The sequence below is a fragment of the Pleurodeles waltl genome, chromosome 12, assembly GCF_031143425.1.
Source record: "Pleurodeles waltl isolate 20211129_DDA chromosome 12, aPleWal1.hap1.20221129, whole genome shotgun sequence".
Lineage (NCBI taxonomy): Eukaryota > Metazoa > Chordata > Amphibia > Caudata > Salamandridae > Pleurodeles > Pleurodeles waltl.
In genome coordinates, this window is record NC_090451.1 from 147204043 (window position 1) to 147230107 (window position 26065).

Sequence of the window (26065 nt, forward strand, 5' to 3'; positions counted from 1 at the left end):
TGGGTTTCAATAGAAGATTGATAAATTCACTACAAATGTTCTAGAGACTGCCAAGAAACCAATGGGTGGAGACCCCCCCTCCACTGTCCTATGCATCTCCAGGTCATCACATTCTCAAGGCCATGAAGACGTACCAAGAAGTCTTGCAATCAAAGATTAAGAAGGTTGGCATCCATGTGGCCTTGCTGCGGTAGGACCTCCTTAATGTAGCGGGATGGGTCAGTGAGGCTGAGGGCCATGTTTCTACTCTTGAGGATGATTCCTCTGATCTCAAAGTCAAAGTGGACACTTAAGTTATGTTCAAGCAATAAAGACCAAAGCAGAGGATGTCCCAAACTGCACCCACAGCAACACTCTCCATCTGGTGGGATTCCCCGAGGGGGCCATGGCCCCCCACCTGACGACTTTTGTGGAGACCTGGTTTCGCTCTTGGATGCCAGAAGGATCCTTGTCCCTATGGTTTGTGGTGGAAATGGCACAACGTTCTCTGATGCAGTGACCCCCACCTGGGGCATCTCCTTGACTACTGATTATTAAACTCCTGGACATCCAAGAGCCAAAAGCAATTCTTCGGGAGGCCTGTGCCCACAGTAAGCTTCTTTACCAATCGTCTCATGTTGTGGTTTTCCTGGACTATAACAGAGCAACACAGCTGCAACACAAGTCCTTTGATGCAAAAAAAACAGAAACTCAGGATGATGTTGATTCCTTACATGCCGCTCTTCCCTGCAAGTCTGCAGGTTGTCCACGGCTCTCACACAAAATTCTTCGACACTCCAGAGTCTGCTTGGGAGTGAGCCACTAAGCAGCAGTTCTTTTGTAGATATGTTGTTACAGAGGATAGCTCTTAGATGGCCCCTGCTCCTCCCAAATTGGCATACACTTGCTCCCAGACACACCACTGCCCTAATTCTAAGAGCAAGGGAGGAGGCATGGACGATCCCTGGCATTCCTGGAGGCTGTCTTTCCTGGGACCCTGTCAGACCCTGCTGGTGCTGCTGTGCCCGGGCCATCCCGGGCCCCACCAGAGACTGATAGTGATGTGGAAACAACCCACCCCACCAACTTTAAAACAGTGTGGTGTGCCAAGCAGGAAGAGCCAATCTACATAGCCCAGGGATGTCCGAAGACATTTTCAAAGATCTGTGGTAAATTTTGGGAGTACTATGAATTATCCTCAACTGTAGACTCTTTGCATTCTACTTTGGTCTGGTTTGTGGGGGGCAACGGATGGGATGGGGAGGGACTGGGACTACGTGTATGGAGCTTTATTTTGTTTCAAGAGCCCTATTTTCTTTCCCAATTGTTTAGACCAGTAAATTTGTTCATCAAAAAGATTCCCTTTCACTTCCATTTGAACTATGGCAGCTTTTGTTTCCCCCCAGTAAGGATTATTCAAGGGACCACATGTTGGATTCAGAGAGGGTGATTAGGAGTTGCCTTGATTGCATCTCTGCTTTCAAGGGTCAGATGTTCAGTTGCATTCCTAAACACACATCACACAAAGGTAAGACCCTGTCTTTAGGACCTTTGATTAGATGGGTGTGCTTGGCGGTCACCATGGCTGACGAACAGGCAGAGGTTCCACTTCCAGGTCCAGTTCTGTGGACTTCCACCAGGCTCTGGGGGCATCTTGTTAATAGTGTCTAGAAGAGGCAACAGCAGACATCTGCAGGGATACCCATCTATAATCTGCATTTTGGTTCTAAACCTGCACATCTTTGAATAAATATCCTAAAGGCTTGTGATTGAGTAACTGATCAGCTGTATGCGCTCATTAGTAATGTTATTTGTATTTGCTGCAAACAGTATCAAACTCTGTGTAGTCATTATACTCTATTTCTGCTAGATGGGGGAAGTGAGGTGGTGATGACCTCTTCTCAGGGTTACACTGAGGTCTGTCTATTACGAGAGAGCAAAGTGTGGTGAAAGACACAATTGGAAGTATCTAGAACTTTGCTTCATTGCAGTGAATCGTTTGGTGGGATAGACAAAATGGTTTGTGGACAATAAAGAGACTTGTGGCCATTCTGATGATGGTATGGAATGCCCAAAGCATCAGGTGAATAGCTGCTGAAGGCATAGAGCCTGTGACCAGGAAGAAGGCATTCGGCTAGCCCTCTGCAGATAATGCACAGAAAGCAGAATGTTTCTGGTCACTGCTGTATGAAGACGTGCATGGGTCTTGGAGACCTGGAAAGATCAAAGGCATGACAGTCCATGGTGACAGGACACAACCTGCACATGAGATGGTAACTACTCTCCTGAAAGGTTCTGGGGCTTAGCAGTCTCTCCACGCTCCATAATTATATTTGTTTGTCTCGACCAGCTGGGACCAAATCTGCAGGGATGGCCAAGCCTCAGAATTAACTGCTTGCCTAATGAGTCCAAAGCAAATGGATTACCTCCAGCTTTTTCCTTTTAACAGGGTTTTGGGAGAAAGGAATGTCACCCAGGATTAGATATAGCACCTGGAGCTGTGGTGTTTGATGTGTACATGAGTAGATTGGTTGTGAGACAGAATAGAATATCAGTGAATGCCCCACCCTACCATGCTCTTATTCAACACTTTGGTTTCCTCTTGGGGGTAGGTGTAGAATTGAGTGGTTGACTTCAGGTGATTTGTTTAATCAGGATGATTTCTATTGGTTTTAATGCAAGAAGGTAGAACAAAATTCAATAGTGAGGAGATAGCATATCCTTTCAGGGGGTACAACATGTTTTTACCCATTTTCTCCCTCAGAAGTTCACTTGGTAATCACTGTCCTGTATATATCTCTGAGCATACCTTATCTCTCCTTGCTCCCCCATGGCACACCCCCAGGGCAATCCATCACTGATATTTTGAGATGACTGTGGGATTAATGAGGGGAAAGGTGGTAGGATTGAGCTGACTTAAAAGAGCCTCGTCTTTAATAAGGAAGCAATAATGATGGAGGGGAAGGTGGGTTTTAGGTCGCAGCTGGAGTGGGGGAAGAGGGGCTGGAGGAGTCATTCCAGCATTCATAGTTACCAGCAGAATCACTTTGTTGCAAAAACTTTCTAATCTAGATACAAGCACTCCCTGGAAGGACTGATCATTGTACTTGAACTGAGGTTGATGTGCCAGGTATGGATGTAATTGTTGGTATGCCTGGCCATGCCACTAGAGAGTACACAGGTAGCATTTGCCAGGGCAAAGATTATTAGGTTTTTAGCAATTGCTTTCTTTGGAGGCTTCAGCCCTTTGGATTATGGTGCATGAACATGGTTGTTGTAAGGACCCCTTTTAGTACTCGGGTTGGGCACCCCACCTTAGCTTAGTTTCACAGTGAGTTCCTTTTACATTTATCCATAGTTTATTAATGTTTTAGCTAGCCTGCTTCAGTAATTGCTTTTACATATTGTATCTCCGAGGCACAGCATTGCATCAGAACTGTTTTATGAACGATGTATGGGACATTATATAAACTACACATAGGCCTAAGGAGAGTAGAGGGCATTCCGGTCATGATTATCCTGGGACACGTACTATACGACATACAGCTTGGCTGACACTGGCACTGACTTTTCATCTTCCAGAGAGGATTGCCATCCATACAACAGACAGAGCCCTGCTGTTTGATTCAGGTATGGGGCTGGGGCTAATCTCTTAAATCAGGCCAGGCAGAGGGTTACAACCATTATGCTGTCAGATCTAGACATAGGGTTTTGGAAGAACCTCTAGACTCTATAGAAACACACACATGGGGGGGCTGTTTATTCTCTTCACTTTGCCTCTAATGTTGGTTACTTTGATTTGTTTCCTCTGCCTTATTATCGTAGCACATGCTTTTTACAATAGAATGGAATTGCTGCAATAAATGCATTGAAATCCAGTTTGCATTTTGTGTCTTGCCTTGGCATGCTGGAGTAACAAAATACAAGAGATATGATCTGTTTCCATGACTACCCTGAGGAGTCAGAGTGTTGGGTCCAGGTTGCCACAAATCACCTTTTACCCGAACAGTTTGGAGGTTTAGGTGAGGCACTGTGAGCTAACCGGAAATAGGCAGACACCTACAAAGCAACTTAGGTTGCACTCAGTTTCCCACACTCAGTGATGCTGCCATCCTAAACATGCAGCCGTATTACCAAAATAGGAATCACATAACATGGTCACCTGGTACAAATCTATAAATTAGATTGCCTCATGCCCAGTGCAGCTGTTTGCTAAGCACTCTACAATGACATAAGTTAGCAACCTATAAATCCCAAACAGTGCCATACCTGACTCTGGTGTTCAATCAATGTGCCCAGTTATTATTTGAGCATGGTGCTGTCGCATTAGCAGAACGGTGCATCTGCTCCGACTTCTGCTCACATCCTACCACAATGCTTAGAGACAATTTATATGAAGCCTGTGTTAATATCAATGTAGTACAGTCATCTTTGACTTGTGAATTTGTCTGATGTTGCTCTTGTTCTGGCTAATGTTGTGTGTGGCTCACAGTAGTAACCTCGCAAATATCTTTAATTTCATAATTTTAGATTTATTTTGACACATTTACTAAATAGTCACATTCCATTGTATTGATTTTATTTATTAGTACAGGTCATAAGCCTTTATAGCCTCTCTATAATAATTTGAAAATGTTGAAGAAATGAAGAAAAAATGGTTGTAGAAATGTTTAATTGACATATCTAAAAATTAACATTTCATGCGCCCCCACATCAATTCATATATTCCATGTTTTATCATTTTAGCTGTAGCTCATTGCTTCCCCAGTTCTCTGTGCTTGGAGTATGCAGAAGCATCTCTATAAGGGTTATTAAGCACATCTAATAACTGTCAGAAAAGCATTTTTGTGAGGGTGAATTGAGGCTTTGTAACAGCTAAATTAATGGCATATAATCTCGTCAAGCTGAAACTTTTTGGCTGAAAAAAACCAATATGTACTTGTGATAATGACAACTAGGATATGATAACACAATTATGAAAATAAGCGGTGACAGAGGATCTTAGTAACAGGTTCTCCACCAAATTAGAATACAGTACTTAAAATAAATTACAATTTACAAATGGAATAATAATTACTGATTTAACTTGAAAGTGTTCTTGAGCCCCAAAGAATGTTAACTTATTTCTCCAGGCTACTAATGTGCAAAATCTGCAGACAGTAATATTTCAGACCACAAGACACTATGGCCAAATCAACATTTAGCTTTTGACCATTTCATGTCTTTGCAGAGGGTCCAATATCTGTTTGAGTTTTGTTGGTAGAGATTCCCTGGTACAGTGAGGCTGATCTTCTGATCTCTGCTGTTCCTCGTCACGTTGGCCTACTGGGCAGAACACAGAATTTCTGGATTTTCTAAGTATTTGAGGTGTCCATAGAAAGATCACAAAATGTATTAGTATTTGTTCTTGGGAGATCTTCAGACGAGTTCATGAAGCTTGGTCACTTAATAGTAATCTTTCACAAAAAATATCCATGAAGCCTTTTATCTTTTTTCATGGTACATCTTTAGACAGTTATATAGATGCCTGATCATCTTATAACCCTGTAAGTGTCAAATCAATTTCCACTTAGAAGCCCATAGCAGCTCCTTCAGCTACATGAATTGCAATCATCCAGTATCCCTCCACTTCTTCCTGTACATTTCCTCCTTCATGTATTGCCCTTTCCAGTTCTGTACCCAAAACTAAATTTCAGGGAGTTAGAACATAACCTATATTTCAGGTAGTTGTAACGTAATGCATATGTGGTGGTGGCAAGAACTCATGCTGCTCTGAAGCTACCACAATAGGGAAAACAGCTGGCAGAAGGAAATTCTGAGAGGCTAGTTTCACTGTACTGAGCAAGTGCAATCATGCTTAGTATATTCTCCTTGTTGCAGAATCCCATAATGAAGGAATGATTTGATACAGTGTCTTCTTTGATAGATGGCGAGCCTCCTATTCTCGTCAATGCCTTGTAAATCCATATAGGCACTTAGAAAAAGGGTATTTAGGAAACCAAATCCTGGTTCTTGAAAACATATCCCCTGAGATCCAGCTCTTGGGGAATGCTACACATCATTCAAGGAAAATGTCTGAAGTTAGTCCAACACTTTTGACAAGTGCAGCAATGCTGCTGACACAAGTTAAGGCCTTTCAGGACCGACTGATCTTTTTTTGTTTTCTGAGGCTCATATCGTTGTCACCTGTGGTCGTCCAATTCTCAACTGTGAACAAAAAGAAAGAGAATACGCTTAGAGCAAATTTCTATCAACATACAGAAAGTTCAGAACTTTCAGCTGTAATGCATGTATGTTTAATACAGTGTTAGCCATTTGAGATGTTCTTCTGTTACATACCCACAAACTCAGTTACCTGGGGCTTAGGTTAAATAGCTTAAATAACAATCCGGTAAGCCCCTGGCATCAAGAGCCTGATATACAGTTGCTTGAGTGATCAGAGGATGTCAGTACTGGAGGTTTGAGATGTGTGGATGAACTGATCATCTGAAGCATATCACTTCTGAACTTGTGCAGATGAAATGTAATTAAAACACCATTCTCATTAATAACCCTGTCAGAAGCTGAGATAGATGTTAATATGAGAGAAAGTAGATGTTTTCATGAAACAATCTTCTGATGGTTACAACAATAAGAATCTGTAGCTGAACAGGTGAACGAACATCTCATGGCTCTCACTATCGAATGCAGGAGCTACATAGATAAATTGTTCTGCTGATGAACACTGTTGCCAGAAGAGCACTGAGACTTGACATGGAAAGGGCTCCACCATCTGAAAGATGGTACTACTAGAAGAGGATGTGTGAGTCAAACAATATTCTGATGGGTACCACTACAAAAAGCAGCAAATGTACAGGTGAACTGATTTCTGACTACCAGGGCCGGTGATGTGCAGGTTAAGCTGTATCTGATGTGTAGCACTACCAGAGGCAGAAGATATGCAAGAGACCCAGTCTTCTAATGAACACCACTAGAACAAACTGTGAATGTTGAACAACTCAGTAAAGAATATCATGATTAGATTTTGGAGACGTATAAGTAAACAAAGTCTGATGGATATCAACACCAAAGGAGAAGATTTACATGTGTCTCCAATTTTCTAATGGATACAATTAGTAAAAGATTGAGGGTGTTGAAGTAATCTCTGGACTGCTACCACTACCAAAGATTGTACATATACAAGTGAACTAATATGAATACCATCATAAGTAGAAGTGCAAGTCCATTACTACAGTTCCACCCACAGCAGGATTCGTCTGGTCATCTCCCCCCACCCCTCACACCATCCCATAGGCTTCCACCTCTGTCCATTACCTCATTCCTACCAATGTCCGGCATCCTTTGTCCAACCCACCACTCTTCTCAGAACTTGCATCTGATCAATCACTCTACTCCTACTAATAAAATGGAGTATTCCCCATCACCACTTCTACCTGTCTTACATTCTCTTCCCATCACCCCACGACTACCACTGCCTTACTACCAATCTCCACATTCCTGCTCATGATCCTTGAGGTGAGTGCAGGAGGGGAAGGAGCTGGTGAGAAGGCAGAGCTGTCATTATAACACATTTATTTATACATTTTATAGTCAGCCTGCCCCATTTAATAATGACAAGGTCACTTGATGACTCTGAATGATGGATCAGCCAACCTTTATCTTTCCCTGCAGAGTATTTTGTTTTAAACTTTGAAACAGGTTCTCTTCTTATCTAACAACGGCCTTATGCATTTTGTTGTCCCAGACCCCACAATAGCTTTTAACATGACTACTCATGTTCTGCCTCATCTGCTATCTCCTCACTTCTACTGTTCAGAATTCTCTGCCTATTTCACCATTTTTATAAAGCCCTACATCCTTTCTTCATCTCCTAGTTCCAGCTCATTTCTTGCATTATCTATGAATTGTCTTTTCACCTTACTCATACTCGGTACCTTCTTCTCTTTTTGTCACCCCCATGTCTTAAATCCTCTTCTTAACTCCTCCTTTAACTATCCTGTAACTCTCTATCCATGGCTTTCCAATGAGGACAATATGCTGACCAAAATCAACCTTGGAAGCACTTGTGAATTAGCAAATTATTTGTGATTTTTGATTATGACTCTTACCTGTGCTGATGTGTCCACTCTGTCCAAGGAGGGCCTAAATAAATTGCTTGTAGAGGAGCCACCACTCTCGGACCCTACAGAAGGAGGCAGGAATAATATTCAGACATGCAGGATAGACAATAGGTAAATGCAGGCTAAACTCCATCTTTAGATACATAACCAGGCAGTGGCTGGGATCTATTCTGTTCTGCTTTTTTCTGCAGTATACTAACGCATATATTATTTAAACCACTACGTTTTAGCCCTTAGAATATTTTGCCTTTTTAAATAATTAAGTATTTCTATTTGCAATATGTCACTGCCTCTGCACAATGGTTGTAACTATGGTATTTTTTGACGTGCTCTAAATCAACTTCTCATTGGTCTCGCCTTCCCAAGTTTTTGTTTTTTTTAACATTATGATTACATTGTAAACACATTTTGATCTATATGGTTGTTTATTGTGAAGAGCACAAACATCAGATTTATGGTAAAATGGAAAATAAATGGCAAGGGTTGGTGTACAGCGAGCACCGTCAGTCACTGTGGGTGATTGCAAACACAGCTACTTTTTCAATGATTGTCACCTGGAGTGGTTTCTAGGAAATCTATTGACCCGCATGCTGACCTCTGAACCTCACCACCGATTTGGAGTAAGTGGTCAGTATACACCACCCGCTTATAGTGTGTTTCGGCTCGGCTCAGGCTCCTTCACAATACGAAAGAGGACTCTTCTACAGGTGGGCCGCAAATCGTCTTCTTCAGAATCTTTCCCTGCCTAAGCTGACCCCTCGAGATACTACTCATGGGTTGGTTAGGCATTATTTGTGTACCAGAAAGGTAGTACCCCCACCCCAGGTTGAGGTTAGTCATACTGTGTGTGTTTCACTTGATCTAAAAAATGTGTGATTTAATTGAGTATACAGTGGAGGGATGAAGAGGTCTTACCTGCCCAGCTCACAGTCTGTGGGCTTCTCACTGTGAATCCCTCTGGGGCATTCGACTCCCACCCTTCCTCATACCATTTCTTCTCCACATCATTTATCCTGTAGAAGAAACATGATTAGAACCTGTATCGCTCTCATGCAGACACGGGAATTACGTAAGAAGAAAAGTTTACAGTTTTGAGGACCAATAGATTTGTGATTTTGGCGATTTTGGTCAAGTAAGTTATGTTATAGATCATGCGTTTTAAAAAAGTTAATACTTATTTGCTTGAAAATCTGATCCTGAAAATAAAATTTCAGAAAAAGCAGCAAAACATATTTGAAAATATGTCTGAAAATAAACCGTAACATTGTTACTGATCTACAGTACTTACCCAAATCTAAACACTGGTGTTCATTATTACATCAACATCAAACTTAATCATTATTTCGCTCTGGAACAAACTCACCCTAACTATAAAGGTAATCCTTGAAACTAACACTGATCCCCAATTCTAAAACTAATCCTAACCTGATCCTACCACAAACACTAACCCTAACCATAACTGAAACTCTAACGCTAACTCTTATCCTCAACCCAATCCTGTTTCTAAACCTAAACTTGATTAGCAGATGGTTTGTGTTTCTCTGTTAGTTTGGACGTATTTAAGTTTCTTAAGAGGTCAAGAGTGAGATAATGATAATTGTCGGTGGTTGTTAAGGCATCTTGCAGAAGTTCATGCTGTAGCCTCATAAGGTTTTATGTCAAAGGTGAATGCGCGGGTGCAGGGTCCTGCGCACGAAAAGCTTACCTTTTGATAAGGAGATTCAGGCAATACCTGTGCTAATCATTGGGATCTGAGAATTATTTGTGTGAAGACAGCATAGTTGAGAAGGCTGTCTGATCAGCTGACGCCTTGAGTTCCTGGTTGTCCACCTGGATGCGAAAACTGCCTAGAACTATAATGGCAAGAAATCTCCTAAACTGGATATTGAACAGTTCTGAGTTTTGCTCTATGGGGGATGGGTTTTGACATCGAAAGGGTACTTAAAATGCAAGCCAAATGTAAGGTGCTTTGGTTACAGGAGTAGGCGTATTGGTAGCAGAGGTGTGGTTTGTGGTTGTGTATTTGAAATTTAGACGAAAGTTTTTGGTTCCAGTGTGGAGTACTTTGGGTCAAGGAGTTTTGCTATTGTCAATGGAGGTTTGCGGTATTCTACTTGTGTTATGTATGGAGGTGAGTAGAACATTATGATGCAATGTTCTGGAAGTTAGATTATGTGGGCAAAAACGTTCTTATATGTGGCAGTTCTGGCTTTCCCTCTAAAAAGTAGTGTGTTGGCATACTGTGTTCCGTTATGCTTTAAAAAAACTTTTTGTGCTTCTTTCAATAATGGGATTTATCAGCGTGCTTTTTGTAAAATGAGGTGGTGCTTGAAGTTCAAGTGAACAGTTTTGTTTTCAATACAGTGTGCTATGGAGATGGGAGTGTGGCTATTGTTAACTGATTTGGTTTTTTTAATAAATAGGTGCTGAATTGGAAGTGAAGGGTTGCATTGCCTTTTAGTATGCTGTGTACTAATAGCATGTGCACTTTGCAAATACAGAAGCCAGCAAGTGGCTATGTTGTCTAATAATGTGTTCGCGTCCGAGAAAAACGCGTAGCTCGATCACTTCGGCTCCCGGTTTTCGGTGTCCCCAAGCCTGGGAGGTGGACGGGATGTCGTGTCCTTGGCCGAGGGGCCTTTTGTATGCGTTCCCGCCGTTTCAGCTACTCAGGCCTTTGCTGTTAAGGGTGCGGCTTCTGGGGGCCAGGGTTATCCTGATTGCTCCCCATTGGCCTAGGGCGAATTGGTTCCCATTGCTGCGGCTGAGGGCATCCAGTCGGATGTGGCCTCTTCCTCTGTGTCCGTCACCCCTGGAGTTTCCCTGCCTCTCGTTGAGGTCTTGGGGGAGGTTACTCTTGACGGCCTGGAAGTGGCCCGCCGAGGTTTGACGGGTCTGGGGGTGCCAGTGGCTTTGAGTTCTACTTTACTGGGTTCCAGGCGGCGTTCCACTTTACTTTCTTGGGGTAGGCTGTGGAAGGTTTTTTTCTTCTTGATGCTTGAGGCATGTATTGGATCCTACCGGAACGTCTCTCTTTGATGTGATGCAGGTCTTGCAGGACGATGCGCAGTTGAGGTTGTCAGGGGTGTCTCTGCTGGTACAGTGGGAGGCTATTCAGGCATTTAGAGGTCCGTGGCGCAGTCTTCCGGATAAGGGTCGTTTGTTGCCGGGATTTTTTCAGGGGCTTCTTCATTTGTTTCCTCGCCCTGTACGTTCTTTTCCTTCAGGGGATCTTTCTTTGGTATTGGATGTTTTAACGGTTTAACCTTTTGAACCTCTGGGGGACTGTGTTTACGTCTTCTTTCCTTAAAGACGTTCTTTTTGGTGGCAATGGCTTCGGCTCGCCGTTTAGGAGAATTGGGGGCCTTGGCCTGTTTCTTTCCTTTTTGGGAAGTTTTTCAGGATCGGGTGGTTCTGGTTCCGATACCTTCTTTTATCCCGAAAGTCAATTCTTCTTTTCATGCTCGCCAGGAGGTCATCCTTCCTTCCTTTTGTCCGAATCCCGCTTCGGTGGAGGTGGTTCGTTTGCATTCGTTGGATGTACGCAGTGCTTTGTTGGAGTGCCTGAGTGTGGTGGCTCCTTTCCGTAAGGGTGGTTCGCTTTTTGTAAATTTTGGGCCGGCCCGTAGCGGAGATGCCTTCCACGGCTTCTTTGAGTCGGTGGGTGAGATCATTGATTCTGTTTGGTTTTTTCCTTGATAGGGGTTGTTCCTCCTCAAGGGGTTCAGGGTCGTTCTACCAAGGGTATGGCGGCTAGGGTGGCAGAGTCTCAGGGGTCTTCAGTGGTGGAAATTTGCAGGGCCGCCACTTGGGCCTCGCCTTTGGCATTTGTTCGGCATTCTGGCCGGTCGGACTTGGGTGGTTTGGAGTCGGTATTGGTTCACCGGGTCTTATCCTATATGAAGTCTTAGGGGTGGGGTTTTGGTGGCCTTTGTGCATGATATTGAACTTCTTGCAACTCAGTGTCCGTCTCCTGTGTGTTTCTTGCTATGTCTCATTGGTTTAAAGGAAGGCGAGGGAGGGACGGGAGGTAATGCGTCCATTTTCTTGCGATAATGGCATTACTCCTAGTCCTACTCCCTCGCCTTCCTTTCCGTTCCCTCCCGCCCTCCCGGTACGGACTGTCTGAGTTGCTGCTTGGGCTTGGTTTTTGTACAGGAGGGGGTAGGGGTGGGGGGGGGTTTAAAAGGGGAAGGGAGGGTCTAGTGGGAGGCAGGAAGCCTCATTGGTTTAAAGGAAGGCGAGGGAGTAGGACTAGGAGTAATGCCATTATCGCAAGAAAATGGACGCATTAACACGCAGACCAAGCCACCTCAGGAGAGTGGGCAGCGCAGGCGAGCCTTCACTTCAGAAAGCGTGGAAAAAGAGTTTGAATATCCTTCAGGTCTGCAGTTGCGTTATGTTTATGGTGCATCTCTGTATGCATGTTTGGTGTTAGAACAAAATATTCACCACAATTAAGAGATTCGCTAAAACGGGATTCACATCACAACGATGTGAAAGCTATGCCTTGGACAGACTGCGCATGCAGCAAGTGTGCAGCAGGGGCCGTCGAGTGCACCCTGCACCACTGCAATGATTGACGTTACAATACAGGGCGCACCAGGCCCATAATTGTGTGTACGGAAATCAAGCACCGTTTGAACATAATGAATTATTATTACGGGTTATGCTAATAGGACTACAACCAGACTTTACATGTCATCCGTGAGGAGTGCGTTCCTGGGCCAGCACCCACAAATGTACTGGCATTGGCGAGACCCTATGTTTCTTCTTTACAACAGAAAAACATCTGGGAAAGGCAACATGATAACTTAAATAGGTATTTGTTTTAAAAGGGTCTTTAAAGTCTGCTGGTACATACTTTTCTAGGTGTTTACCAAAATCTGCAAAGTTGACTATGTGGCTTCAACAAAAGGTTATAAGTCATGGCTATTTATTGCAAAATTTAGCATTGGGAATTTTTTCACAAATACTGTTATGCAAGTTTTGTGAGAGACTCGCGCCTCCAACGTTTTCCTGAGGCATATCTCGCCAAAGGAAAAACAGCATTGTCACTATCACCGAAATGTAGGAATATCCGCAAAAGCAATTATTACGAATGTATCCCTCATTCCAAAGACAAAATCACGTAATGAACCACACCTGGCAATCAATCCATCAGTTTTTATAAAGTGTCACTACTCACCCGTGAGGGTCTCAAGGCACTGGTAGTGGGTCTGGGCCTCATTCGAAGAACCATGTCTTGAGGTTCTTCCTCAAGATGGTGAGTGATAAGCTTTGTCTGAGGTGGGTGGGCAGGGTATTCCAGCCCTTAGCTGCAAGTTAGGCGAAAGATCTTCCTCTGACGGTAATTTTCAGGATGCATGGGATGGTGGCTAGTGCCTACTGGGCGGAGCGGAAGGGAGGGGTCTAGCAGGGTTATCGAAAGAGATGTGATTGTTCAGGTAGGCCGGTCCGATGTTGTGAATGGCCTTGTAGGTGTGGGTGAGTAGTTTGAAGTTGATTTGCTTCTCCACTGGGAGCCAGTGGAGGATCCGCAGGCTTTGGGAGCTGTGTTCCTGGCGGGGGAGGTTCAGGACGAGTATTGTGACGGTATTTTGGATGAGTTGAAGTTTCCTGATGTTCTTTGTTGTGGTGCCAGCATAGAGTGCATTGCTGTAGTCAAGCTTGCTTGTGACTAAGGTGTGTGATTATCTTGCAGCAGTCGATCGGGATCCAGTTTAAGATCTTGCGAAGTTGGCAGAGGGTGTGCCAGCAGGAAGAGGTGACTGCATTTACCCGTCGGGTCATTGATAGGGAAGAGTCAAGTATGATTCAGTCAGAGTAGGCGGGGCACCGAGCGATGTGGGCCACCAGGAGTCATCCCAGGCTGAAGTGGAGTTTCCGAAGATGATGAGCTCGCTCTTGTCTGGGTTGAGATTGAGGCAGCTCTCCCTCATTCAGGCGGCTACGGCTTTCATTCCGGTGTGAAAGTTTCTCTTACCTTTGTCCGGGTCTTCAGTGAGGGATATGATGAGTTGTTTGTCATTGGCGTATGACCTGATGTTCATTCTAGGGCCTCTGACGATGGCTGCAAGCCGGGCTATGTAGATGTTGAAGCGCTTTCAGCTTAGAGAGGATCCCTGAAGGACTCCGCAGCTGACTCACATTGTTTGGATATGAAGGGTGGGAGCCTGACTCGGTGTTCTTCCGGTGAGGAAGTGGTGAATCCATTGCAAGGCTTTTCTGCAGATTTCTGCTTCGTGGAGTCTGGTGCATAAGGTGCTGTGGGGAAACGTGTCGAAGGCTGCTGAGCGGTCGAGGGGTATGAGTGCTGTGGTGTGGCTGCGGTTGAGGAATGTGCAGACGTCTTCGGCGGCTGCAAGAAGAGCTGTCTCCGTGCTGTAGTCGCTGCGGAAGCCAGACTGAGAGGTATCCAGAGAGTAGTTGTCCTTGACGAATTGTCACAGGTATGAGTTTATGGCTTTTTCCAGGACTTTGGCTGGGTAGGGTAGCAGCGAGATAGGCCGGAAACTCTTTAGCTCTGATGGATCGGCTTTGGGTTTCTTCAGGAGGGAACGGACTTCGGCATGCTCCCAATTTTCGATGAAGGTGGCTGTTTTGATAGAGCAGTTCAGCCTCTTGCGGAGTTCGGGCGATGGATGCACTGACTCTGTTGTAGATGTGGTGAGGACAGGGGTCTGTGGGAGCTCCGGAGTGAATGCTGTTCATCATGATTCCAGTCTCTTCTGTGGTGAGAGTGGACCAGCTGTGGACGATTTGGGTGGGTTCCTGGGGGCTGGGTCGGCCGTCGGTTCTGATGCTGGGCGGGTTCTGCAGAAGAAAGCTGTCATTGATGTCCTTAATTTTGCAGTGGAAGAAAGTGGCCAATTTGTCATAGAAGTCTTGCAATAGGGGTGAGGTTGGTGGCTTCGGAGGCAGGATTGGTGAATTCGTTGATTACCGTGAAGAGTTCTCTCGTGTTGTGCAGGGAGGTATTGATGCGTTCACTGAGTGCAGCTTTTTTTAGCGTTGGTGATGGGTGGCAGTGGTGGCTCTGAAGGAGGCGAGGTCTTTGCTGGTTTTACTGTTTCTCCATTTCTTCCCTAGGATTCTTGGAGTTCGGTGGTGAACCAGCTGGCTTGTTTTGGAATGCGCGTGACTGAAGTTGATCGGAGGGGGCTAAGGAGTTGGCACATTTGGTGATCCAGGACTTGAGGTTGCGTGCTGCTGGGTTGGGGGAGAGGGTGATTTGGCAAGGGTCATGGTGAGTTGCTCGTCAGGAATTTCATTCCATTTCCTGAAAGGGGCCCTAGGGACACGGAGGCGGCTGTTGGGTGCGGCAGTGGCGAACTGTAGGCAGTGATGGTCGGTCCAGTCCGGAGTGGAGATATTCTTGCTGGCAATCCAGTTGCTTGAGGTGAAAATTGAGTCTAGTGTGTGCCCTGTGGCGTGTGTTGGCGCGGTGATCATTTGTCTGAGGCTGAGGGTGGTGAGATTGTCGAGTAGGGATGTGATGTTTCGCTCGCTGCGGTCCTCGAGGTGGAAATTCAAGTTGCCCAGGAGGAGGCAGTCGTGGATGCCAGGGCATGGGGGGTGGCAATGTCTACAATGGTGTCGATGAAAGCTGGGCGGGGGGCAGGCAGTCTGCAGACCAGGTTGCCGCAAAGGGAGGAGTTGTGAGTGGCGTGGATCAGGAAGTGTAGGTGTTCGATTGTGGTGCAGTGTTCCTCCATGTTGAGCGTCATGACTTATGTACGATGGTCAGTCCTCCGCCCAAGTGGGAGGGCCGGTCCTTGCTTAGGAAGTTGTAGCCGTCCGGGTTTGTGATGGCGATGTCTGGTCCAGAGGTAGGGTTAGTCCAGGTCTCGGTTAGGAATGTGATGTTTGGACGGGCGGAGTCGATCAGGTCCTAAAGTTCAGTGGTGTGCTTATGGAGGCAGCGTATATTCAGAACGAGGCAGTTGATGAAGTTGTGGCGGGTGGCGGTGATTTCAGGTTTGGGGTGTTCCGATTGTTTGTTGTGGCTGTAACTGAGGTTGCAGTTCCGGCAGGAATGAGGTCTGTTGGTGTCCTTAGGAGATGCGGTGATGCAGGTGCTAAGACATCCGGTGCTAAGGCGGTGGAGTGTCTTGCCGTTGTAATGGAGGGTGGCCAGGGAATGGCTTATCAGAGATTTAGGGTTCCTGGTGCTGGGCACGGTCATGGCGCAGATGGGTGCTGATGGGCTTGCCTTTGGCACACCAGCTGCGTGCAGCTGCCATTAATAAGGAGAGGGAGGCCGGGGTCCGATCAGCTGGGAGGTAGGAGGGTGGGGAAAAGCGCTTTGTGGGAGGGGGTGGGGCCACAGGGGCAGCAGCGGTGCAGTGAGAAAAATGCAGAAAAAGAGTCAGAAGTGAACAAAATAGAGTACAGGCAGAAGTAAACAAGGCAGGAGTAAAGAGAGGAAAAGAGTAAGGAGAGGAAGATACTTACATTCGGATAGCCACTAGACCACTGACAATGAGGCGAAGGTGGGAACCTGCCGGTGGAGGTGGGCCTCGAACTTAGAGTCAGGCAGGCTCTCAGTCGGTTCCCAGGCAGAGACAGCAGCAGCAGGAGGAGCTGGGGATGGCAACAGACATTGACCAGGAGGTCAGTGGAGTTGCTCTCTCACAGCGCTGTGGCCGCCGGTAAGAAGGGGAGGGAAGTCCGGTGAGCTGGGAGGGTGGAAAAAAGCACTTCGCGGGAGGGGGGTGAGGCCGCAGGGGCAGCAGCTGCGCGGGGAGAAAACACAGAAAAAGAGGCAGAAGTGAAAAAAATAGAGTACAGGCAGAAGTAAAGAAGGCAGGAGTAAAAGAGGAGTAAAAAGAGGAAAAGAGTAAAGAGAGAAAGATACTTACATTAAGATGACCACTAGGTTACCAGGGATGAGGTGCAGGTGGGAGCCTGCAGGTGGAGGTGGGCCCCGAACTGAGAGTCAGGCAGCCTCTCAGTTCTTCTCAAGCAGAGGCAGCGGCAGCAGCAGGAGGAGTTGGGGAGGGCAACAGGCGCTGAACCCCAGAGCATCGTTAATTCCATTATTTTATGGGGCAACTTGTCATAATCTACAAAAAGTAGGTATATCATGGGCGTAGGACAATGCCACTGTTGGCATGGTTACCCCTAACTTTTTGCCTTTTGTTGATGCCAGCTTTGATTGAAAGTGTGCTGGTACCCTGCTAATCAGGCCCCAGCACCAGTGTTCTTTCCCTAAAACTGTACCTTTGCCTCCACAATTGTCACAGCCCTGGCACACAGATAAGTCCCTTGTAAAAGGTACCCCTGGTACCAAGGGCCCTGTTGCCAGGGAAGGTCTCTAAGGGCTGCAGCATGTATTATGCCACCCTGGGGACCCCTCACCCAGCACATGCACACTGCCTCACAGCTTGTGTGTGCTGGTGGGGAGAAAAAGACTAAGTCGACATGGCGCCATGCCCACAGCCTACTGCCTGTGGCATAGGTAAGTCACCCCTCCAGCAGGCCTTACAGCCCCAAGGCAGGGTGTACTATACCACAGGTGAGGGCATAGCTGCATGAGCACTATGCCCCTACAGTGTCTAAGCCAATTCCTAGACATTGTAAGTGCAGGGTAGCCATAAAGAGTATATAGTCTGGGAGGTTGTCAAACAAGAACTCCACAGCTCCATAATGGCTACACTGAATACTAGGAAGTTTGGTATCAAACGTCTCAGCACAATAAATCCACACTGATGCCAGTGTGGAATTTATTGTGAAATTGCCACAGAGGGCATCTTAGAGATGCCCCCTGCATGCCAGCCCAACTGCTAGTGTTAAGCTGACTGGTCTCTGCCAGCCTGCCACTTCCAGACCAGTATCTGGCCACATGGGGTAAGAGCCTTTGTGCACTCTGTGACCAGGAACAAAGCCTGTCCTGGGTGGAGGTGCTTCACATCTAACCCCTGCAGGAACTGTAACACCTGGCAGTGAGCCTCAGAGGCTCAAGCCTGGTGTTACAACTCCCCAGGGCACTCCAGCTAGTGGAGATGATCGCCCCTCGGACACAGTCCCCAATTTTGGTGGCAAGTCTGGGGAGATAATGAAAAAAACAAGGAGTCACCCCCTCAGCCAGGTCCACCCAAGGTGACCAGAGCTGATAGGACCCACTCCTTAAAAAATCCTCCATCTTGCTTTGGAGGATATAGCCCAATAGGAACAGGGATGTGCCCCGCTCCCCAAAGGGAGAAGGCACATGCAGGATGTAGCCACCCTCAAGGATAGTAGCCATTGGCTACTGCCCTCCAGCCCTAAACACAGCCCTAAATGTAGTATTTAGGGGTGACCCTGAACCCAGGAAATCAGATTCCATATGACCTAACAAGAAGAAGGACTGCTGACCTGAAAACCCCACAGAGAAGAAGTCGACGATATCTGCTTTGGCCCCAGCCCTACATTCCTGTCTCCTGATTCAAAGAACCTGCAAAAGCGACGCATCCTGCGGGCCCAGCAACCTCTGCCGACTCAGAGGACTGCCCTGCAACTCCAAGGGACCCAGAAACTCCCATGGACAGCCGCCCTGTCTAAAGCAACAAGAAGAAACCATCTTTAAAGGGACTCTCACCTCACTCCAGAAGCGTGAACCCCACCACTCTCCACCAAACACCCCTGGCCCGTGTTCAGAAAAACCAACGCCACAGAGTGGACCCCCATGCGACTCCGACGACGTGTCCACCCTGAGCCAACCTTTCTTCACCCCCACAACGACGCCTGCAGAGGGAATCCTGAGGACCCCCGACTGCAACTGCCCGGTAACAAACCTGACGCCTGGAAGAAGCACTGCACCTGCAGCCCCCAGGCCTGTGAAGAACCAACCACCAGTACAGCAGTGACCAGCAGGCAGCCCTCACCCTTTCCCAGTCAGTGGCTGGCCCGAGAAGCCCCCCTGTGCCTGGCTGCAACTTCTGAGTGACTCCCGGGTCCCTCCATTGATTTCTATACAAAGCCGGTCGCCTTGTCTGCCCGCTGCACCCGGCGCCCCTGTGCCGCTGACGGTGTATTTTGTATGCCTGCTTGGGACCGCCCCCAGTGTTCTACAAAACCCCCCAGGTCTGCTTCCAGAGGACGAAGGTACTTACCTGCTAGCAGACTGGAACCGGAGCACCTCTAGTCTCCATAGGTGCCTATGTTATTTGGGCCCCTCTATGACCTCTGCACCTGACTGGCCCTGTGTTGCTGGTGTGGGGTGTTTGGGGTTGACTTGAACCCCCAACGGTGGGCTGCCTATGCCCTGGAGACTGAACTTGTAGGTGCATTACTTACCTCAAAAACTAATCTGTACTTACCTCCCCCAGGAACTGTTGAATTTAGCAGTGTCCACTTTTAAAATTGCTTATTGCCATTTTATGCCAAACTGTGTACATTACTGTTTTAATTCAAAGTCCTATCTTTACCTATGCAAAGTACCTTTAATTTAATGTACTTACCTGCAATTTGAATCTTGTGGTTCGAAAATAAATTAAGAAAATAATATTTTTCTAAATGAAAACCTATTGGCCTGGAGTTGTCATTGAGTGTGTGTTCTCATTTATTGCCTGTGTGCGTACAACAAATGCTTAACACTACCACCTAATAAGCCTAACTGCTGGACCACACTAGTATTGCCTCTGTCAAACCTCTTGGGGAGCCCTGGACTCTGTGCACACTATCTCTAACTTTGAGACAGTAAATACAGAGCCAGCTTCCTTCAGTGAGTTTCTCCCACAAAAACACTTTTCATAGCATGTTTACAATAACTTTTTTAACTTTGCCAACTTCGTAGATAACACTAATGAAAATGAAGCAAAACTTGAAACAGTAAATCTCTTACCTAAGTGTGGCAAACCTGTACTTGTATCTGTATACAAGAAAAGCCAGGACAGCAAAGAGAATTAGCAATAGAGCTAATGCCAGCGACACTCCAACGTAGACACCAATCTTGCTAATCACTTGCTGGCATCTTTTGCCGCTGTACCAATAGTAGTCTGAATACTGGCAACTGTGGAGAAAACATGGCAACATGGGCATGAAGAGCAGGGAACAAGCAGTGTTTCTGAGAATTACTCTGCATCATATTCTGCAGCCAGGGGAATGAGACCAAAACGCACATGGGTCCGCATGAGTGAATTTGTAGCACACTATAAGGGAGAGAGAAGCAACCCAACTTAGGACTTTAAGAGTTATTCTGTCATGGGAATGAAGGAGTTACTCTGTGCTGCTCCCACGGGAATGAAGGTGCAGGGGTTAATGTCAACCTATTAATTTACTGTTGTGTTCCTTTGTTTTGAGGTTTTGTGTTTTAGGTACTTGGAAGGAGAAGAAACCTAATCTTGGACTGAAATTTGTACTTTGTACTGCACCTCAGGTAAGACAGAAAACAGCTTGGACCCGCAAAAGTTGTCTGTGCTAAACCCTCAGACAGAAAGGTGTTCTGTGCAACCTGCATAAGAGAAGCAGAAAGCCAACCTGGGACACAAAACCTTAATTCCAGCCAGTCCCTGAAAAAAGAAGAAACGTGTAAAGCACTGTGAGAGATACACCCACCAACATGGGACTGAAGAATCCCTCTGTGTCACCCTCTCCAACCCACAGCACTAGAGTGAGATTCTTGGTAGCACACCGTGGCCCATATTTATACTTTTTTAGTGCTGCATTTGCGCTGCTTTTTGACGCAAAAACGGCGCAAACTTACAAAATACAATTGTATTTTGCAAGTTTGCACCGTTTCTGCGTAAAAAAATGACGTAAATGCGGCGCTAAAAAGTATAAATATGGGCCCATGTGCGCCTGGGAAAGGATGGATCCCACACTGTGCCAAAAGATGCTTCCATGTGGAAGGAGAGGCAGCCCTCCTGGTACTCTAAAGTTACTCTCTAAGTAGCTTGATCCTCTGTGAAATGGCAGAAACCGATTGGAACTGTACGATTTACTGCCTGTCATACTCTGAGGAAGAAGGGGAGCCAGTCTGGAACCCCAAGAGTTATTCAGTGCCACAACCTCCTCCTGTGTGAAGGGGCAGACACCCAGCCTGGCCAGTAAGATTTGCATTCCTCTGTGCAATCCTTGAGAAGAAAATGCAGAGCTGTAAAGGTCACTATCGACCCTTGAGAACTCAGGAGGAAAATGCCTGATGTCCTTTACAGTTCCAAAGAGATGTGGCCCATATGTACAAAAGGAATTTGCATTTCTAAATGGGCGAATCGCAATTTCAGGCTAAGAAATACAAAACACCATTTCCAAATGTAAAAAAGGGCTCTGTGACGTCACAAACTGCAATTTCTACACAGTAGAAATCGCATTGTGCACGTGCACATACCATTACTGGAAATTGCGAAAAGGGATTTCTTATTTGTGATCTCCTAAACACATGCACGTAGCATTTCCTAAATGTGAAAGGGACATTTAGGAAATGCTATTACTATCGGCTCTAATCCGATGGTAACCAAGTGCAATTTTTTTAAATGCACCCAAAATGCAGTTTTTTTAGTGCCGTGTAGAGCACTCACTCACCCTGAGGACATAGGAGCACTGCACCTGAGCACCACTTTCTAGGAAGTATGTTAAGGAAGGCCTAATGCCTGTAGGCAAAAATGGTTTAGCATTTCCAAAATTGTGATTTCCTAATAGGAAATGCAACTCCATAGGAATCCCTTTTTAAAAATTGCAATTTTCTTACATTCCATTTTGCATTACTTAATCAGAGATTTCTTAGGATTCACTATTTAGGAAATGAAAAGCGAACTTGTATACATATGGGTCCAAGTGTTTTGCCTTAAGGCATGCACAAGATGTACTGTCACATATTGCGAAAACCCCACCTCTGTGTGCAATCGCTTATTTCTCCATCACGACAGTGTACACAATAAGGAGAGCTCATCCGTGACCAGTGGAGGTATTCTGTGTATTGACTACTTTTCACTGCGCCTACTTCACTCTTATGAAGACATCATGGTATGACTTACAAGCATTCAGGGCCTGGTTTCGTGATGAGGCACTCCCCATTGTAGCATTCGTAGTAGTACGGGTTGCGTCCGCTGCAGTTGGATACGCAGGTCAGGCCTGAGCTATTGATTCCATAATAATATTGGCCATATCCATGCGGAACCCGAGATAGGCAGGAGGCTAAAATGTAAAGAATTAAAACTTCAGTCATGGTATAATCATCTCTGTAACAGCTCTGTGGTCTAATGTACCAAACTGATTTACAGCTTCAATTTCACTACCTTCACCAAGCTACAATTTCAGAAGCCATCACCTTCCCAAGCCTACATTTACGGTCATCACCAAAGGGCCAATTTCCCAGTCTCCACAGCTCCCACAACAGCCCCAAATTCACACCTTTAGCTTGCATGTAACCAACACTGTCCTATAACAGAGGGCAAGGCTCTGCCCCTTTGGTACAATGCCAGAGAAAAACCAAACCCTGCCACCTACATCACTGCCTGATGGCCAAAGATACATGAAGACCTGCTTTAATCCGAGATGAAGAGGAGCTTGCGAGACTACTACACATCCAACTTTAGGGCTGCGATGTCACTTCTGTTCATTAGACCGTACTACTCAGAAGCCAGACTGCACCTGTCCATAAATTTGCAGATCTGTAGGTTCGAATTCGGCTGGACAAATCTTGTATGAAAAAGGAGGGTGTTTTATACTTTTGGGGGCAGTGTCTGCTCCATTGGGACTCACGTCACATCCTCTCTGGCATCAGGAAATGCCCATTTATGGAATGACTGTGAATGTTTTTCCAGACTCAGGGTAGGCAGCGATTGGGTGCGCAGGAGGGTTGGTGTGTGGCATGAAGCCAGCCCTCCTGCGCATTACTAGGGATGGTGCAGAGAGGTTCATCATGCAGGGGGTTCAGTGCAGCGGCTGGTGAAAGGGGGGTGCTGCAGCCAGATGCCGCAGCGCGTGACTGAAGGCCGGGGCAGGGGTTGGGTGTGTGGGAGCCTGGGAGGAGGTTAGCCATCGGGCATCATGGAAGGCCAAGCCTGTTACCAATATTGGCCGCACACGGGTTGGTTTATAGGTTAAAGCAGTAAGCTATCCAAAAGAAAACTAAAATGTCCATTTCACAGAAAAAAGTTGTTTAAGTTTTGTTTTCATTTGTTCATATCCCAATTAGAATTTTACTTTGAAATGCCGTGGTAAGAGTGGGGTTATGATTACAACAACCACAGAATTTGGTTCCACAGGTAGCAGAACGAGTTATTTGTCAACAAGCAAGTCCTATATAAACTACTCAGAATGTGTTTAATGTGGGAAGCTCCCCCTTTCCACTAGCTCTGGAAAAACTTAGGAAATGCCAGTTTGTATTACTCGCCCAGTTACCCCAACGGGTGACAAGCAGCGCTCCACAAATCTACGTTGCATGACATTAAACGTAAATAACATGTCTGGTGCCTGCTTGCTGGGCGTGGGGCTAAAGGCAAAACATTAACGAGCTATCACCACTATGAATTATGCTATGGCTGCAATGTGTGTTGCTTGGAACTGTCATATTATGTAAGGGTTTGTTTCCTGAAGGCACCTTGTGCAGTCTCATCTGCCTTCGCATGAGACATCTCTCACGACTGCAATCCTGATGTCAGCTGAGACGCATTCACCCACTGAGCTACTTCACATGGAGGGCATACCTATACACAGTCCCCTTCCTTTCAACTTTACATGTAGTAGATATCTCAAGTCATTGCATGCTTTCTAAGCACATTGTGTCCAAAGAGGGAGGCGGCACGGGTTCCTGCATATGGTCGTTTATCACCATTAGTGCCTCCTGTCTTATTAAACAAGGGTCATTTGGTAACTGCCCCATGTAATGTCTTACTTGATAGGTCCAGAGTGGTTGGAGTGACAGTGGCAGCGTCTGGTGCAAACTGTAGAGTTCCTAAAAAAAAGAAAAAGTGCATTAGTCAGACTTTGTTGTAAAGAGGTTGTAAACAATTCATATTGTTCATACTCGATAATGCCCACGGCCAATATTTTGCAAACGTTGCATGGCTCTGTTGTTCAGTTCCTCAGAAAACATTGGTGATTTCTATATATATTTATTTATGTTTTTAGCCACACAAATTTTTTCACACAACTGTTTCACGTTGAACAATGGGTGTCTCCAAATGATGATCAGTTGAAACTCTGTTCCAAACCCCCGGGGAAAGCAGATATCGTCATTACATGTATTCACGGACACAGAAAACCTTACTCCAAGACACGGGTAGGATTGACTGATCAAGGGTTCAAGTAATAAAAAAAGTTATACTACTCTTCCTCAACTCTGGAAATATTACTGTTGCTTGTGTCGTTACTGAGGGAAAGAAGTGCAGAGCAGAACAAATTGATTGGAAGTCCACAGTTCAGGCATACAACCTCATCCTGCTCAAGAAATGGGAAGAAGCTGACATCACCTGCCATCTCGGTATTTGCAATCCCTTGGATTCTAATCACGATGAGATGTTCCTCATTAGAACCGTTTAATCATGACTGCAAATTGTGGATCAAGCTCAGCTCACGACATGTTGGAAGAAAGATCTAAGAAAGATATTTCTGAAAGTTTTATCTTCTCTACCAGAGTTAACCTCACTGACCAAAAATAAAACTGAATGCACTCCTGTAATTCAAATCAGCATACGACCCTAATGGATTCCTGAGGCACAAAGAAGGGTCATAGGTAAAGAATGGTAGACTTTGCTGGACCTAGGCATTATCGAGCCGTCAAATAGTGATTGGACATCCCCTTTGTTTTAGTTCCCAAATCAGATGGCACGGTCAGCGTTTGTATAGACTTTCAATAAGTAAATAGGGACTCTCATTACTATGCCTGTCACATGCCCACAGCACATTGATTTAGCCAGAAACTTGGCAAAGTTGCTTTTCTCAACACCCTGGAAATAACAAAGGGCTGTGGCAGTTGTAAAGCAGATGTTTTTATCCCAAAGGGACTGTTCCTATTCATAATACTGCCTTTCAGTCTACATGGGGTACCAGCAACATCTCATCTTCTCATTGACCAATTATTGAGACTATATGAGGAATTCACATCTGCCTAGTTAGTTGATATTATCATCTTTAGTCCTACCTAGGAAAATACCTAGAGCACACTCCAAAGGGGCAGGGATAAAGGCCACTCCCAATAAGTGTTTTTTTTTGCAGCAAAACAAGTTAGTTATATGAATATCTACTGGTCAGTACTTCAATATGTCCAGAAGTGGACAAAGTGAAAGCACTGGCTAATGTTCCCCAGCTTAGTGAAGGAAGTAGATTAGAGCCTTCCCTGGATTTATGTAGTATTATAGGTGCTTCAGCTTGACTTTTTCAGTATTTCAAACTGATTCTTCAGGCATCGGCTTATGGGTTGCGCTATTTTAACAGGCTCCTGGTGGATTTTAGCAGTATAGTGTGAGAAATTGGAAACGTCCTCCCCTAGAACTCTCATATGATGCAGTGGAGAAGGAATGCTGGTCAAAGGGGTATAGTTGTTATGCTATCACTTACAAGGCTGTCACCTTAGCATTGTGACTGATCACCCTCCTCTCTTCTGTTTGGCAGCTCAGAAGGACACAAGCCGCCGAGTGTTGGGATGGTTCTTACCTTAACAACCCTATTCTTTCACCATACTCCAAGAGGCTGGCTCTTCTCTCATTTCTGCAAACTCCTTGCCCTGGGTCTCACGGTTAGCTCCAGCCATTAGCACCTATTGGGGGGGGGGTACGTTACCATTCATATAGTAATGGGGATGATATGGAGCCCTACTCTAGAACTCACATATCCCCCATTGCCAGGAAAAGAGACAAAGATGGCCAGACGGATGTCATCCTCCATGCCAGACCCATGGTTTGGATGATAGAGATTGAGGCGATATAAAAACTGTTTCTGCTTCCCACAGCATGAAGGGGCGTGTCCTGACTACAAACCATAATCAGCTGATGACCTTGCCATCCTCCAAAACACCTAGACCTGCATACAGCGTTCTGCAT

At 45.7% G+C, this 26065-nt stretch overlaps 1 protein-coding gene across 1 annotated transcript in view; it reads right to left on the reverse strand.

The window, feature by feature from the left end:
- Window positions 1–4558: 4558 nt before the first annotated feature.
- The window catches only part of LOC138267098 (pneumococcal serine-rich repeat protein-like), a 126043-nt gene continuing 104536 nt past the window's right edge, over window positions 4559–26065 (reverse strand). Inside the window, exons 8-13 of the mRNA XM_069215947.1 lie at window positions 23920–23979; window positions 22058–22217; window positions 19927–20094; window positions 9015–9112; window positions 8088–8161; window positions 4559–6186 (exon numbers count right to left, since the gene is read on the reverse strand). Coding sequence (XP_069072048.1) covers window positions 6151–6186; window positions 8088–8161; window positions 9015–9112; window positions 19927–20094; window positions 22058–22217; window positions 23920–23979 — 596 coding nt within the window. The 3' untranslated portion in view covers window positions 4559–6150. The remainder of the gene's footprint in view (window positions 6187–8087; window positions 8162–9014; window positions 9113–19926; window positions 20095–22057; window positions 22218–23919; window positions 23980–26065) is intronic.